At 40.3% G+C, this 15,035-nt stretch overlaps 1 protein-coding gene across 2 annotated transcripts in view; it reads left to right on the top strand.

Moving 5' to 3' along the window:
- LOC105490684 (succinate-CoA ligase ADP-forming subunit beta) overlaps positions 1–4,139 on the top strand; it is a 66,567-nt gene extending 62,428 nt beyond the window's left edge. Inside the window, exon 11 of one of the 2 annotated variants that reach the window (XM_011756554.3) lies at positions 3,360–4,139. In XM_011756554.3, coding sequence (XP_011754856.2) covers positions 3,360–3,434 — 75 coding nt within the window. In that variant the 3' untranslated portion in view covers positions 3,435–4,139. Of the gene's footprint in view, positions 1–2,309; positions 3,286–3,359 lie in introns of those variants that run through there. The other variant, XM_071081335.1, reaches the window with a different exon arrangement.
- The last annotated feature ends 10,896 nt before the right edge of the window (positions 4,140–15,035 follow it).

Raw genomic sequence — 15,035 nt, forward strand, 5'->3', positions numbered from 1 at the left:
CAGTGACAGATTAACAATAATAAAGTAGAACAGTTATAACAATATACTGTGACAAATGTGAATGTGGTCTCTCAGAATATCTTACTGTTCTCTACTCACCTTTGTGGTGATAATGAGATAATAAAATGCTTACTTGGTGAGATGAAGTGAGGTGAATGATGAAGGCATTGTGACATAGTGTTAGGTTACTACTGACCTAATGGTGTAGCAGAAGGAGAATCATCTGCTTTGGTTCATCCTGGATCATTGAGCCATGATGTTGATAGTTGGATGTCGAGAGCAGATAATGTTGATGACTAATGGAAGAGTAGTTTATACAGCGTGGATACGCTGGGCAAAGAGATGGTTCACATTCTGCTCGGAGCAGGATGGTGCAAGATTTCATCACACTTCTCAGAGCAACACACAGTTTAAAACTTAATGACTTTGGCCGGGCACGGTGGCTCAAGCCTGTAATCCCAGCACTTTGGGAGGTCGAGACGGGCGGATCATGAGGTCAGGAGATCGAGACCATCCTGGCTAACACGGTGAAACCCCGTCTCTACTAAAAATACAAGAAAATTAGCCGGGCGAGGTGGCGGGCGCCTGTAGTCCCAGCTACTCGGGAGGCTGAGGCAGGAGAATGGCGTGAACCCGGGGGAGCGGAGCTTGCAGTGAGCCGAGATCGCGCCACTGCACTCCAGCCTGGGGCACAGAGCAAGACTTCATGTCAAAAAAAAAAAAACAAAAACTTAATGACTTTATATTTGTGGAATTTCTCGTTTAAAATTTTTGGACCATAGTTGACTGCAGGTAACTGAAAGTGTAGAAAGTGAAATTGTGGATAAGGGGAGACTTTGTGTGTGTGTCTCCCTTTTCCCACTTTAATGGTAATGTATACTTTGTTTCTTTTACTTAACAATAATGTGTATCAGAGAACACTTCATAGTAGATACAGAGAGATGAGAATTTTTTTTTCCCTTTCTTTTTTTTGTGTGTGTGATGGAGTCTCGCTCTGTCTCCCAGGCTGCAGTATAGTGGCATAATCTCAGCTCACTGCAAGCTCCGCCTCCTGGGTTCACGCCATTCTCCTGCCTCAGCCTCCCGAGTAGCTGGGACTACAGGCACCCACCACCATGCCCGGCTAATTTTTTGTATTTTTAGTAGAGACAGGGTTTCACCGTGTTTGCCAGGATGGTCTCGATCTCCTGACCTCGTGATCCGCCTGCCTCGGCCTCCTAAAGTGCTCGGATTACAGGTGTGAGCCACCGCGCCTGGCTGAGATGAGAGTTTTTTATTGTCTTCCCTTCCATTATGTTTATAGACACTTCATTGAACACTCAAACACTCTTTGGGCTCTATAGCTTAATGAATAGTAGACTCTTGAATTTTTTTTTTTTTTTTTTTTTGAGACAGTCTTGCTCTGTTTCCTAGGCTAGAGTACAGTGGCATGATCTCAGTTCACTGTAACCTTTGCCTCCTGGGTTCAAGCGGTTCTTGTGTCTCAGCCTCCTGAGTAGCTGGGACTACAGGCGTGTGCCACCATTCCCAGCTAATTTTTTTTTTCTTTTTTTGAGACGGAGTTTCGGTCTTGTTGCCCAGGCTGGAGTGCAGTGGTGCGATCTCGGTTCACTGCAACCTTCATCTCCCAGGTTCAAGCGATTCTCCTGCCTCACCCTCCCAAGTAGCTGGGATTACAGGATGTACCACCATACCTGGCTAATTTTGTATTTTTAATAGAGACCAGGTTTCACCATGTTGGTCAGGCTGGTCTCGAACTCCTGACTTTGTGATCCACCTGCCTTGGCCTCCCCAAGTGCTGGGATTACAGGTATGCGCTACCGCACCTGGCCTTGTATTTTTAGTAGAGAGAGAGTGTTTTGCCATGTTGACCAGGCTAGTCTCGAACTCCTGACCTCATATGATCCACCCACCTTGGCCTTCCAAAGTGCTGGGATTACAAGCATGAGCCCCCACACTTAGCCAGACTCTTGAATTTGCTGAGTTAATGTGATGTCATTTCACAAAAGTAATAAAAGTCTTATGTCCTTCTTTGGGAAAGTACTTACTAGTAAATGAAATTTAACTCCAGTTTAGAGACAGAAGAATTTAAACTTAAATCTGAGTTAAAATTAAAGATTTTAATCAAGGGAATAGTAGGAGAAAATATTTCAGAAAGCCTGTTTTGACTTTGAGATGTGGGATATATTGAAGGGAAGAAAGGAGAGATAGTAGGAGTCCATCTAGTGCAATACTTAGATATGAGAAAAGGTAAAGGTAATAAATAGGTTATAATTTGCCTCTGAAAGTGCACTTTTTTGGAATGAAAGCTTGAATCAAGAAAAGCTTGGAGGACATGGAAAAGAAGGAGAAGAACCAGCCGGACCTTGATCAAATAGGTCGTGAGAGGTAAAAGTGGAACAGTTGATTTAAGTTGTGACTACAGTGTTTTTATTGACTGGGAGATTATAGAAGTCATTACAATAATATTGGATGAGATGATGATGATATTAGCAGTTACTACCATTTATTGAGTATTTACGCGTGCAATGTTAAGCTGTTTTCTTCAAGGATTATCTCATTTTTAATACGAGTTTGGTGATAAAATTTCCATTTTTACAGATGAAAAAACAGGCTAGATAAGTTAACTTATTCAAGGTTATATGTCATAAGCATCAGAGGGGGGATTTGAATCCGAGATATCTAACTTCAAAGCCTTAACTATTTTACTGGGGAAGAGAGAAGCTGGGTTTGTTTTTTTAGTCTTAGACCTGTCTAAATTTGTATGATTTGTGTGGTAACAGGTGGATATTTTTAGACAGATTGTAGAGGGAATTGGAACTCAGGGTAGCAATTATCAACTTACTGACAAAAAGTAAAGTACTAACTACTAGACCCAAACTTCTGTCCCAGTATTTTAAGTTAAGATTGTATACGTATTTCAAAACAAAAAATTTTTTTTCCTTTTTTCTTTTTTTAGACAGAGCAAAACAAATTTTTATTTCGATATGCTTTGAGTTGTGGAGTATCCAACAGAGACACTCACTGTTTCTGTCTTTAAGATAAAATTTAGAATACATGTATATACACACACATTTTATACACACATATATAGTCTGATATAATACATATGTATAATCCTATCAGGTGGTATAACATCTTAATCAGAAAGTATTTAATTGAAGTTTGGGCTATGAAGAGTGTCAGACTTGATTATCTTTTGAGAGTGTCATTTGCTTATAAGAATGTAATGTGATTTATAGTGATGTCAGAATAGCCCAGATGTTTTAAATGGAAAAGATTGAGTGTACATTAATTTTGCACTGCCCTGTAGTTCTGAATTAACCTTTTTGTGAAACTTCTTCGTTCTTTTCTTTTAGGTTGTAAAGCTCTCTGAAATAGTGACCTTAGCGAAGCAAGCGCATGTGGATGTGAAATTTCAGTTGCCAATATGATCTGAAAACCCAGTGAATGACTGAAGGTGTTAAATGCGCTATAATCATTAAGAATACTGTGTTCTGTGTTATTGTTCTTTTTCTTTTTAGTGTGTGGAGACTGTAATTGCCATCTAGGCACACAGACATTTAAAAGGATTTGGTCTGCATTCAATTGTACCATTCAGAATGGACTGTTTGTACGAAGCATGTATAATGCAGTTATCTTCTTTTGTTGCAGTCAGTCTTTTTTGCTTCTCCTACAAAACATAACTTGCAATTTGCCAGTTTATTATTGTTGGATACAAAGTTCTTCATTGATAAGAGTCCTATAAATAAGATAAATGTGAAGACAAAGCTTTATTCTTTAGTGTTAAAATACAGTATATTTAATAACTAGCCTCATTAGTAGAGCAGTATATTAAAATTGTTTTATGTAAAAAGTGTTTATCCTCAGCACCAAATACATAAATGTATCAGTCACTATTTATAAACAGAGCTTTCAAACACTCCTCAGAATATTCTTCTAAGTATTTTGATGAAGTAACTTTGTAATTATTTGAACATTGTTTTAATCATTAGGAAACACTGATGAACTGCAAGTCTTCATGATTCTGTCATATTATGAAACACCTGTAGGTGTGTTGCAAATAAAGGCATATTAGCAAGGACTTGCAGACAAAATTAAGAATGTCAATTTAAGTTAATAAAAATCTCCCAATATGATTTGGATTAATGACTTTTGTTTGCTTGTTTTGAAGTTAACACAGTAGAAGTTGATGTGTTCATTATTGCAGTATAGAGGTCTAAGCACCAATTCGTAAATCATATACTTGCCATGATGGTGTGTTTTTTGTTTTGTTTTGTTTTGACTCAGGGTCTCACTCTGTCGCCCAAACTGGAGTGCAGTGATATGATCATGCTCACTGCAACCTCTGCCTCCTAGGCTCAAGGGATCCTCTCACCTGAGCCTCCTAAGTAGCAGGGACTACAGGCACGTGCCATGTTTTTGTTGTTGTTGTTGTTTGTTTGTTGTTTTTTGGGGGTAGAGACAGGATATCACTATGTTGCTTAGGCTGGTCTCTTACTCCGGGGATCAAGTAATCCTCCTGCCTTTGCCTCCCAAAATGTTGAGATTACATGTATGAACCACTGCACCCAGCCAGCCATACATATTATAGAGCTACTTATAGATAGATAGTTCACTGGAAGTCTGCTATTTATGTATATGCCATCTAGTATATCCTCTAAAGGAAACGGGGGAGAATTGAATCCAAGATGCCTAACTTCAAAGCCTTTTCTTAACTATTTTACTGGGGAAGAGAGAAGCTGAGTTTGTATTTTGGTCCTGGGCATGTCTAAATTTGTATGATGTTTTTGTGTTTGTTTTTTGAGACGGAGTCTCATTCTTTTGCCCAGGCTGGAGTGCCTTGGCGCGATTTCGGCTCACTGCAAGCCCCGCCTCCTGGGTTCACATCATTCTCTTGCCTCAGCCTCTCGAGTAGCTGGGACTACAGGCGCCTGCCACCACGCCCAGCTAATTTTTTGTGTTTTTAGTGGAGACGGGGTTTCATCTTGTTAGCCAGGATGATCTTGATCTCCTGACCTCGGGATCCGCCCGCTTTGGCCTCCCAAAGTGTGTATGAAGTTTTATATGGTAACAGGTGGATATTTTTAGACAGATTGTAGTCACATTGTTCTTTCTGTCCATATATGTGTATGTGTGTGTGTGTGTATACATATTGACCTTTTGCTCACTGCATAAAACTTGCTAGTTAACTAATGCCGTGGAAGGAAATATTGACCAAGCAGTAGACTATTTAACCATACTGATGGATTTGAGAACTTCTACCTATTGTGATGTTCTTAAAGTGTGATCAGATGTATATACTATGAGAGGCAGCATAACGTAGTGATTATGAGCACAGACTTTGAAAGTAGACTGCTTTGAATCTGGATCCACTACTTACTAGCTATGTGAGGGCTTCTTTTGTTTTTTGTTTTTTTGAGACAGGACCTCAGTCTGTCAACCAGGCTGGAGCGCAGTGGCACAATCATGACTCACTGCAGCTTCAATCTCCTGGGTTCAAGTGATCCTCCTGCCTCAGCCTCCTTTTGTAGCTATGACTACATGTGCATGCCACCATGCCCAGCTAATTTATTTTTTATAGAGATGGGGTCCTGCTACATTGCCTAGGCTGGCATCAAGTAGTCTTTCTGCTTTAGAATAAGTTTTGATGCTCGTGTCCCTCAGATTCCTTAGCTCTTTTCTTATCAGTGAAGTTTAGTAAGGGAAGAGAACAAAAATATGTGAGAGAATTTATATTTAGAAAACATAAAATATGTATTTTTAGCCAAATATATATTGGGTAGTTTACATATATATGACCCAGAGTATCAGAGCCATAAACCATTTAAAATTATAGCCGGGTGCGGTGGCTCATGCCTGTAATCCCGGCACTTTGGGAGGCCAAGGTGGGTGGATCACCTGACGTCAGGAGTTTGAGACCAGCCTGGCCAACATGGTGTAACCCTGTCTCTACTAAAAATACAAAAATTAGCCAGACATGGTGGCGGGCGCCTGTAATCCCAGCTACTCGGGAGGCTGAGACAGGAGAATCGCTTGAACCTGGGAGGCAGACTGAGGTTCAAGTGCGCCAAGATCACGCCACTGCACTCCAGCCTGGGCAACAGAGAGCGAAACTCCATCTTAAAAAATATAAAATGTGATAAAGTTATAATTAAAAGTCCAGTCATTTAGTTTTTGCTTTTTAAAGATTCATTCCAAAGAATACCAGTCAGTGATTAACTAAGATTGGCATTATTTGTATTATTTGTATTATTCGAGGTCTACTTAGGAGTTAAAAACAATGCTTGTTAGAGAGGACACAATACAGATTATTGGTAATACTAGTGTTTTAGTTACCTATTGTTGCATAACATCACCACAAACAGTGAGTTTCAAACATTTCCTATCTCATTTATATCTCATATCTGTGGGTTTGGGATCAGTGTAGCTGGGATTGGTTCTGGTGCTACAGTTATTCAAAGGTGTCCCTGAGCCTGGACGACCTACTTCCAAGGTGGCTAACTTGTATGGCTTTTGGCCCGAGGCCTCAGTTTCTCATGTAGACCTATCCACAGGGCTGCTTGTGTCCTTGTGACATGGCAGCTGGATCTTTGCTCCCTGCCCCCTGCCCCCCAAGCCACAGTGCTTTTGTGTTCTAGTCTCATTGTCACTTCTGCTATTTATTAGAAATCAGTCTCTAAATTCAGCCCACAAGGGGAGGGAAATTAAGCTCCACTTTTTGAAGGGAGAAGCACCAAAGAATTTATTAACCTTTTTCAAAAGCATCACAATTCGTGCTTGAAGACTGAAAGAACAAACAGTGGATGTTGAGTTAACTCAGTTTAGTAGCTGCTAGGTCAGAGGTGGTACTTGGAATCTGCTAGTTTGGAAGCGTTCTGATGCTTGGAATGCAAAAAGGAGTGCATTGGCTTCAAGTGTTTCTTAAGTGGCTGAAGGGGAAAACTGCAACAAAGTATTAGGTAAGGCAAGGAGGAAATATTTCAAGGACAAAGTGATCATTGGTGTCTACTGCAGCTCAGAAGTTAAGTATGGTAAGGACTAAAAAGTAACCAGTGGAATTGAAACTATAACTAGTCTTGGCAAGAATGATTATGGAGAATGTGGAGAATGGAGACATGAAGCAACCAGCTGGTAGCTGCTTATACACCCTCACACCTCCGTTTCCTAAAACACATACAACCTTGAGTATTTATGCAGGGCTGATAACTTGCTTCCTTGTGGGCCCTACCCGCTTCATATACCTGCTACCCATACATCTAAGGTATAGTTGAGTAGATCCTAGACTACTGTGGTTTGTACCGAGCACAACCAGTTTTGACTATTAACCTTGCAGTTACAAAGCCTAGACTAAGCCGGCTTGATTCTGGCACTTGGTGGCAGATGCACATGAAGGGGGAAAATAAGCAGGCAGAAACAAAACCAAAAAAAAACCAACTCTCAAAACTCCAGCAGGGCAATGAAGCTGTTAATATTTTGGTGAGTTGTTTCTGTCTGGCAAAGAATTCTATTTAAAGAAGTTGCAAGGCCGGGCGCAGTGGCTCATGCCTGTAATCCCAGCACTTTGGGAGGCCGAGGTGGGCGGATCATGAGGTCAGGAGATTGAGACCATCCTGGTTAACATGGTGAAACCCCGTCTCTACTAAAAATACAAAAAATTAGCTGGGCGTGGTGGCAGGCGCCTGTAGTCCCAGCTACTCGGGACGCTGAGGCAGGAGAATGGCATGAATCCGGGAGGTGGAGGTTGCAGTGAGCTGAGATTGCGCCACTGTACACCAGCCTGGGCGACAGAGCAAGACTCCGTCTCAAAAAAAAAAAAAAAAAAAAAGTTGCAAAATGATGGATGTAAATGTTGGATGGTGGTCAAGGGTAGAGTTCTGTAGTTAGTCGTGCTCTTTTGTCCTGTCGATGTAACGGGTTGAAGAAAGTCCTGTGGTAAAATCAATTTTTAGATTTCTATAATTTAACAAGTAGTGGTAAAAGATTTAGAGGTTTGCAGTATAAAATGAGGAAAAAAGTAAGCTGGGCGCAGTGGCTCACACCTGTAAACCCAGCACTTTGGGAGGCTGAGGCAGGTGGATCACCTGAGGTCAGGAGTTCAAGACCAGCCTGGCCAACATGGTGAAAACCCATCTCTACTAAAAATACAAAACCCCAGGCGTGGTGGCGGCGCCTGTAATCCCAGCTACTCTGGAGGCTGAGGCAGGAGAATCGCTTGAACCCAGCAGGTGGAGGTTGCAGTAAGCCAAGATTGTGCCACTGCACTCCAGACTGGGAAACAGACCAAGACTATGGTCTTAAAAAAAAAGAAAAAAAAGGTTGGTAAATACATTTTTGTTTAAATTTAAAGTTTGATTTAAAATCAGGTGAAAGTCAAGGGATAAGATCTTGTTGCTTTCAAAGTTGGTCTTCAAAGTGACAGCCTGAAGCGGAGAACATTGGGAAATGAAGGAGGGAGATCTGTGATGACGTAGAAGAGAAGCGATAATAACCAGCATTCTTGAACGCCAGGATTGGACCCACTGTTGGAGTGCATTTTGGATTGAGGCTGTGGCAGTCTTTGTTCTCCTTTTCTAGGAGCTCCAACCTTCCTCTTCTATTCGGAAGAAATTTAAGGACCTTAGTTATTCATGACTTTGCCTCCTGTGGATTAAGACTATAGGCAGCTTTTTGTTTCTTCATCTTTTTCTTCACAAGTACCAGCTTCTGTTTTTCATTTCTTTCAGTCTTGTGTGTACATCCTTGTCCTGTGTCTTGCCTGCCTTCCATGGTTAGTGGGAGGTAGCCTTCCCATGCATGCCATCCCAACCTGCCTGTCTTCACCAGGCGTTCTCATTGGTTGTGCAGTCAGCAGGAAGCTCTGACTCAGTAAGCAGTCAATCCCACTGTGAGGACAAATGAGACTGACAGTACTGACCTTCCCAGGGCCCAGTCAGGCAGCTGCCTGTAGGAGTTTGATTTGCTCTCCCCATCACTTCTGTCTCATTCTGTCATTGTAGCCTTCATTCTTTTGGCTTTAGCTTTCAGGTTCCCAGGTGAAGAAGCAAATACATGAGGACTTTTGGACCTCCACAGATATTAATTAATGCTCTAATCCCTGAAACATGTGTATACATTACTTTCCATGGTAAAGGAAATTTGCAGATGTCATTCAGCTGTGGACCTTCAAATATGGGAGCTTATTCTGGATTTCCCTGCAGTCCCAATCTAATCACATGAGCCCTTAAAAGCAGAGAATAATCTACAGCTGGAGGCAATGATTCAATGCCCCATTGCTGCCTCTGAGATGTAGGGTTTGTGTGCAAGGACTGGAGAGAGACCTTTGGCTGAGTGTGGCTGTTAGCTGACAGCAATCAAGGATATGGGCGTCTTAGTCCTACAAGTGTAAGGAGCTGGATTTTGCCAGCCATCTGAATGCATTCTGAGGTAAGTTCTTCTCACAGCCTCCTGACGAGAGCACAGCTCACTGACTCCCTGATTTTGGTATTGTGAAATTAAGCAGAGAAACCAGCCAAGCCCATCCAGGTGCTTGACCTACAGAACTGTGAGATAGTAAGTTTGTGTTGTTTTAGACTGTGAAATTGCTGCTAATTTGTGATGGCAGAGATAGAAAATTTAATACACTACCATATTTACGCCTCTGTGCATAAGTTATAATAAGCCAGCTCTTAGAGGAAAGATGAGTTTAAAAATAAGGGCCATTTTTTAAAAATTGGAAATTAAAATTCTATAATGGACTGATTCTTTTATAAAAAACAATTACTAGAAAAGTGAAATTTTCAAAAAGCATAGAAAAGCCTCATTTCTTTTATTCATTTATTTTTGGTTTTACAGGATAAAATGGCTCTTTCAAAGTGCTAAGCCTCAATTCTTTTATTCATTTATTTTTGATTCTACAGGATAAAATTGCTCTTTCAAACTGCTATAAAAGTTTCTAAATACTTTTAAATATCTGTTTATCGCTTGCAGATTTGTGATCTGTTTATGAACTGGCATCAGTCCACAGATAACATTTTGAGTAGGTAGGACTGAAAAAAACTCCATCACATCCAGTTTATAAACACAAATTGGAAGTAGGCTGTAAACAAATATCTAGGGATAAGAGACTCAACATTGAATAGTTGTTAACATTATGGTACTCACAGCTATGTAAATCTGTGAAATTGCCATTAACTAAAGAAGTCATGACTGTTGCATGTCCTAGAGTCTAATCAGTGGTAATACAGTAACACAGAAATCACTAAGTTTAGCAAGTTGGGAGAAGTATTGAAACGGCCAGGAGTGGCCTAAGCTTCCTGGTTCATTTGTTGCCAATTGTATTAGTCCATTTTCACACTGCTAATAAAGACATACCTGAGACTGGGTAATTTATACAGGAAAGAGTTTTAATGGACTCACAGTTCCACATGGCTGGGGAGACCTCAAAATCATGGTGGAAGGCAAGAAGGAGCAAGTCATGTCTTACATGGATGGCAGCAAGCAGAGAGCTTGTGCAGGGAAACTCCCCCTTATAAAACCAGTGGCTCACGAGCTGTAATCCTAGCACTTTGGGAGGCCGACGCGGGCAGATCACCTGATGTCAGGAGCTCAAGACCAGCCTGGCCAACATGGCGAAACTCTGTCTCTACTAAAAAAAAAAAATACAAAAATTAGCCAGGCATGGTGGTGTGTGCCTGTAATCCCAGCTACTCTGGAGGCTGAGGTAGGAGAATTGCTTGAACCCCGGAGGTGGAGGTTGCACTGAGCCAAGATTGCACCACTGCACTCCAGCCTGGTGACAGAGCGAGACTGCATCTCAAAAAAAAAAAAAAAAAAAAACCCAAAACCAAAAAACCAAAAACCATCAGCTCTCACAAGACTTATTCACTATCATGAGAACAGCACAGGAAAGACCCAGCTCCATGATTCAATTACCTCCCACCAGGTTCCTCTCACAACACATGGAAATTGTGGGAACTATAATTCAAGATGAGATTTGGGTGGGAACACAGTCAAACCATATCACCAATGAAACACTAACATCTATTAATGTCTTCAATAGGAGTTGATTGACCACCAGTTGAGACCCTGCAGTTCATCAGTTGAGAGTGACAATTCCAGAGTGACCAGCTGAGCATGTAATAAGAAGGAAACTGGAGAAGAACCTCAACTACTTTACGATTATTCCTATGATTTGTTCTTAAAGCAGAGAAGCCTCTTTTTGTTTTTGATATCCTTGTTTGATGAAACTAGCATCATTCTAGAAAAAAGATCTTTGTTTTAGTAAAAATGACACATACTCATTGAAAAAATAAACCCCTTCAAAACTGGAATGATACAAAAAAGTGCAGACAAGTAAAAATCACCTGCAATGCCAGAACCCAGAAATAACTAATGTTAACAGTTTTGTAAACAATCTTCTGGTCGTCTCTACATATGAGTATATGTGCATAGATATGAATACACTTTTACGTAAATAGGATCATATACATAATGTTCTATAATTGCATTTCTTCGATCAACTAAGGATCTTTCCATGGCATCAAATATAGGTCTACATAATTTTTAATAGCTGTACATACAAGAGAATGTATATATCATGGTTTATTTAACCTAGTCTTGCATTTATTGACATTTGGTTTATATGTCTTTAACATTATAAATAACAGGCTAACACTCTGGTGCATATGTCTTTCAGCACATGGGTAATTTATCCTTAGGGTAAAAACCTGTAAGTGGAATAGCTGTGTAAAAGCATGAACTGCTTTCTGGAAGGTCTCTTTTGGTTACTCTTCCATTCACAATGCACAATAATATTTCCATACTTGATAACACTGTATTGCTAATTCCAATGGGCAAAAACCATGTCCTGTTTGATGTTGATTGAGCTTTCATCTGTTTACTGGGCATTTGTGGAAGTGCATGTGTGTGTGTGTGTTTGTGTGTGTCAGCGTGTGACTTCCTTTTCGTGTTCTTTGACTGTTTTTCTATTGACTGTTCATTCTTCCTAGTATTAATAACTTTTTGTATATTTGAGATTAACCATTTTTGCCTATTATGTATTTTATATATATGTCATATGTCATTTTAAATATAATGAAATGTATAGTCTTTGAGGTTTCTAGTTTTCATGATATGTTTTGAAAGGCTTAATTGTTTTGTTATAAAGTCTGAACTTGAGTTATGAATGCAAATTTCCCCTCTCAAATGGCTAATCTGTTTCCCAAGCACCATTTGCTTATCCCTTAAGGGATTTACTTTTCTCTATTTGATCCATTTCCCACTAATTTTAAAATGTCATCTTTATCATGTATTAACTTCCTGTATGTTCTTGTGTGTATAGGAAACTGGCACATACAGGGAGACTATTTAATTTTTACTTAAAGTAGGAGGTAGGAAAGAGATCTGTTGCAACCACGACAGAGAGTGTTGCAGATAAAGCATTGTTTTCTCCTTCACTCATTCACCTGTCAAAGTTATCCCTGTTTATTTGTAGAAAATTTGAACTTTCCATTTTCCTAACATTGAACTTTCAATTGAATGACTCTGATTCTACTAAGGAAAAAAAAAAAAGCTATACTATTTGATTCCAGATGTATGACAGTGTGTGAGCTGATAAGGAAGAACTGGAAACAAATGACAGGTGATTCACTGCTTTGTGTCTGGTGTGCCATGACTCTCTTGAAGGGGGGCAGTGTTCATCTGAATCTTTTTGACTAATGCTTTTTCTTTCTCTGCGAGGGATGCTGAAGAGGGGCAGCTGAAGGAGCAGTCTTAAGCAAATTGGTCATGGCTTTCTTAAATATTGTGATTTGATTGATATGGACCATTTTTTCAGTCTGTGAGAGACTTTTCATTATGGGCTAACTCATAAAAAACCATAGACTTAATTTGCCCACACTGTTGGTTCTCTTGTGTTGGGTATCATAAGTCAGTGTGAAACCTTTGGTCTTTGTGGAAGCCTTGTGGAGACCACTGAACAGACTTGGAGCCATATCTGACTCCCCTGCCAGCTTTCCTGACATTCAGTGCCTATTATGGCCCCTCTCCATGGCATTCTCGTCTGTGGTTATGTGAAAGGAAAATAAATCACTAAGCCAAGGGAAAAGTCAAACTGGGAGCTATGTCAGGCAAACCTGCCTCCCATTTTATTCGTAAATAACATAGCTACATGCCTCCCTCACAATTTGCCACAGATCCTTGTCCACAAGGAAATTCTCTGTGGACAAAGGACAGACAGAACTCAAAGTCATCCCTGTGAGACTCACCTGAGACAAATGCATATCTGATTGCTTCCTTTGCCCTATTGTTTATGTAAAAATGCAGATTCACTGAGCCAGACTAAGTTGTGTATTGAGTGGAAGGCTGATTAGGACTCAAAAGAATGCACCCTTATGTCTTTTATCTACTTCTAACCTGGAAGCCCCCACGTTGAGTTGTCCCGCCTTACCAGACTGAACCAATGTACATCTCACACATGTTGATTAATGACTCATGTCTCCCTAAAATGTATAAAAGCAAGCTGTACCCCAACCACCTTGGGCACATGTCATCAGGGCCTCCTGAGGCTGTGTCACGGGTGCCTCCTTAATCTTGGCAAAAAAAACCCAAAAAACAAAAAAAAACTTTCTAAATTGACTGAGACCCGTCTCAGATACTTTGGGTTAACGGTTCGGGTCTACCCTTTAAGGCCTGTTCTGGTGTACTTGACTGTGTACTGAGACCAGTGGCTTCACTGAGCATTAATACCACAACAGGCAACGATTTTGTTTTGTGGTAGGGTACTTGGCCTACTGCCCATTTTGTAGATGTGTCATTGCTGAGAAGGCACAACAGTAAGGGGATTTTAAAAATTTATACACTTATACATTGTCACTGAAATGCCAAATGATTTAGCTTCTGTTACTGTCACTCAGCCTTCTTACTTGAGCAGAGTTTGGCAAGCCAGTAATTTGGGGGACTTGTGAGTGAAATACCATGTGAATAAAATCCATTGTTTCCTTAGTGAGAAAAAGGCTAATTGACTTACAAGCTGTTTCTGAGGTGAGGAAGTTCCATTCACAAAACCAAACCAAGCTAAAGAATCCAGTGTTTCTCAATTTAAACTGGTCAAATATCTGATATCTCTGAGAAATGGATATCCAGCATCAATAATCCTATGAGGTTAATGGCAGTTAAACAATTTTTTGCTTAAACAGCAAATGGCAAACGCTATAGGGCAAAGCCTATTTATGGTGTAGGAGGTGCTTGCATCAGTTGATTGGCTGTGCTGTATTCATGTGCTTTCTGAAATACCTGTGGCAGGGACAAAAGTTCCTATTTGGTGCTCACTTTGTACTTTTATTTTTGTTTCCTTTGCAGTTGCAAAGATCTTTTCTGCAGTCTCAGCTTATCTAATCCAGTGGTTCCCAGATTTCAGTGTACATAAATCTTTTGGATGCCTGCTAAGCATACAGATTCCTAGGCCCATACCCAGCTATTGTAATTCAGCTGGCCTGGCAGCAGGCATGTCTAATAAATTTCTTAGGTGATTCTAATGCATGTGTTCCTTTGGAAAAAAAATTGGATTGGGTCAGGATGCAGGAGAAAAGGAATTGATACTGTTTGATGCACGTATTATGTACTAGATCTGGTTATGGCAGGATGCCTCATTTCAGTGGTTCCCTTCTAAACCCCAAATACCGTGTCCACCTGTTCGAGACATAATATCCCTATGTTTGTGAGAACCTGTGCTTAGGGAATGATTCCTTCGGTTTGAAGCTTCTTATTGTCCTTTAAAATGCTGATACCCAGGAGCAGATATCATTTTATTGGTTAGCACAGTGCTACTCAAAGAGCCAGTCTCTGAAGCTATTTGTTCCTGATTTGCAACCAGGTAAGGATCTTTTGCCAGGATTTAAGTCAATTATGTCATGAAGTGCACTATTTAGTTTGTCTGAAATATATTTTTATCTTGGTAGCAAGGTAGCAAGACTTTTCCAATGGAGGAAGCTTCAGTGCTTTCATTTATATTCTGATGTATGTTATCTTATTGCAGACTGGTAACAAACACTGTC

The sequence above is a fragment of the Macaca nemestrina genome, chromosome 16 (genome assembly GCF_043159975.1).
Source record: "Macaca nemestrina isolate mMacNem1 chromosome 16, mMacNem.hap1, whole genome shotgun sequence".
NCBI lineage: Eukaryota > Metazoa > Chordata > Mammalia > Primates > Cercopithecidae > Macaca > Macaca nemestrina.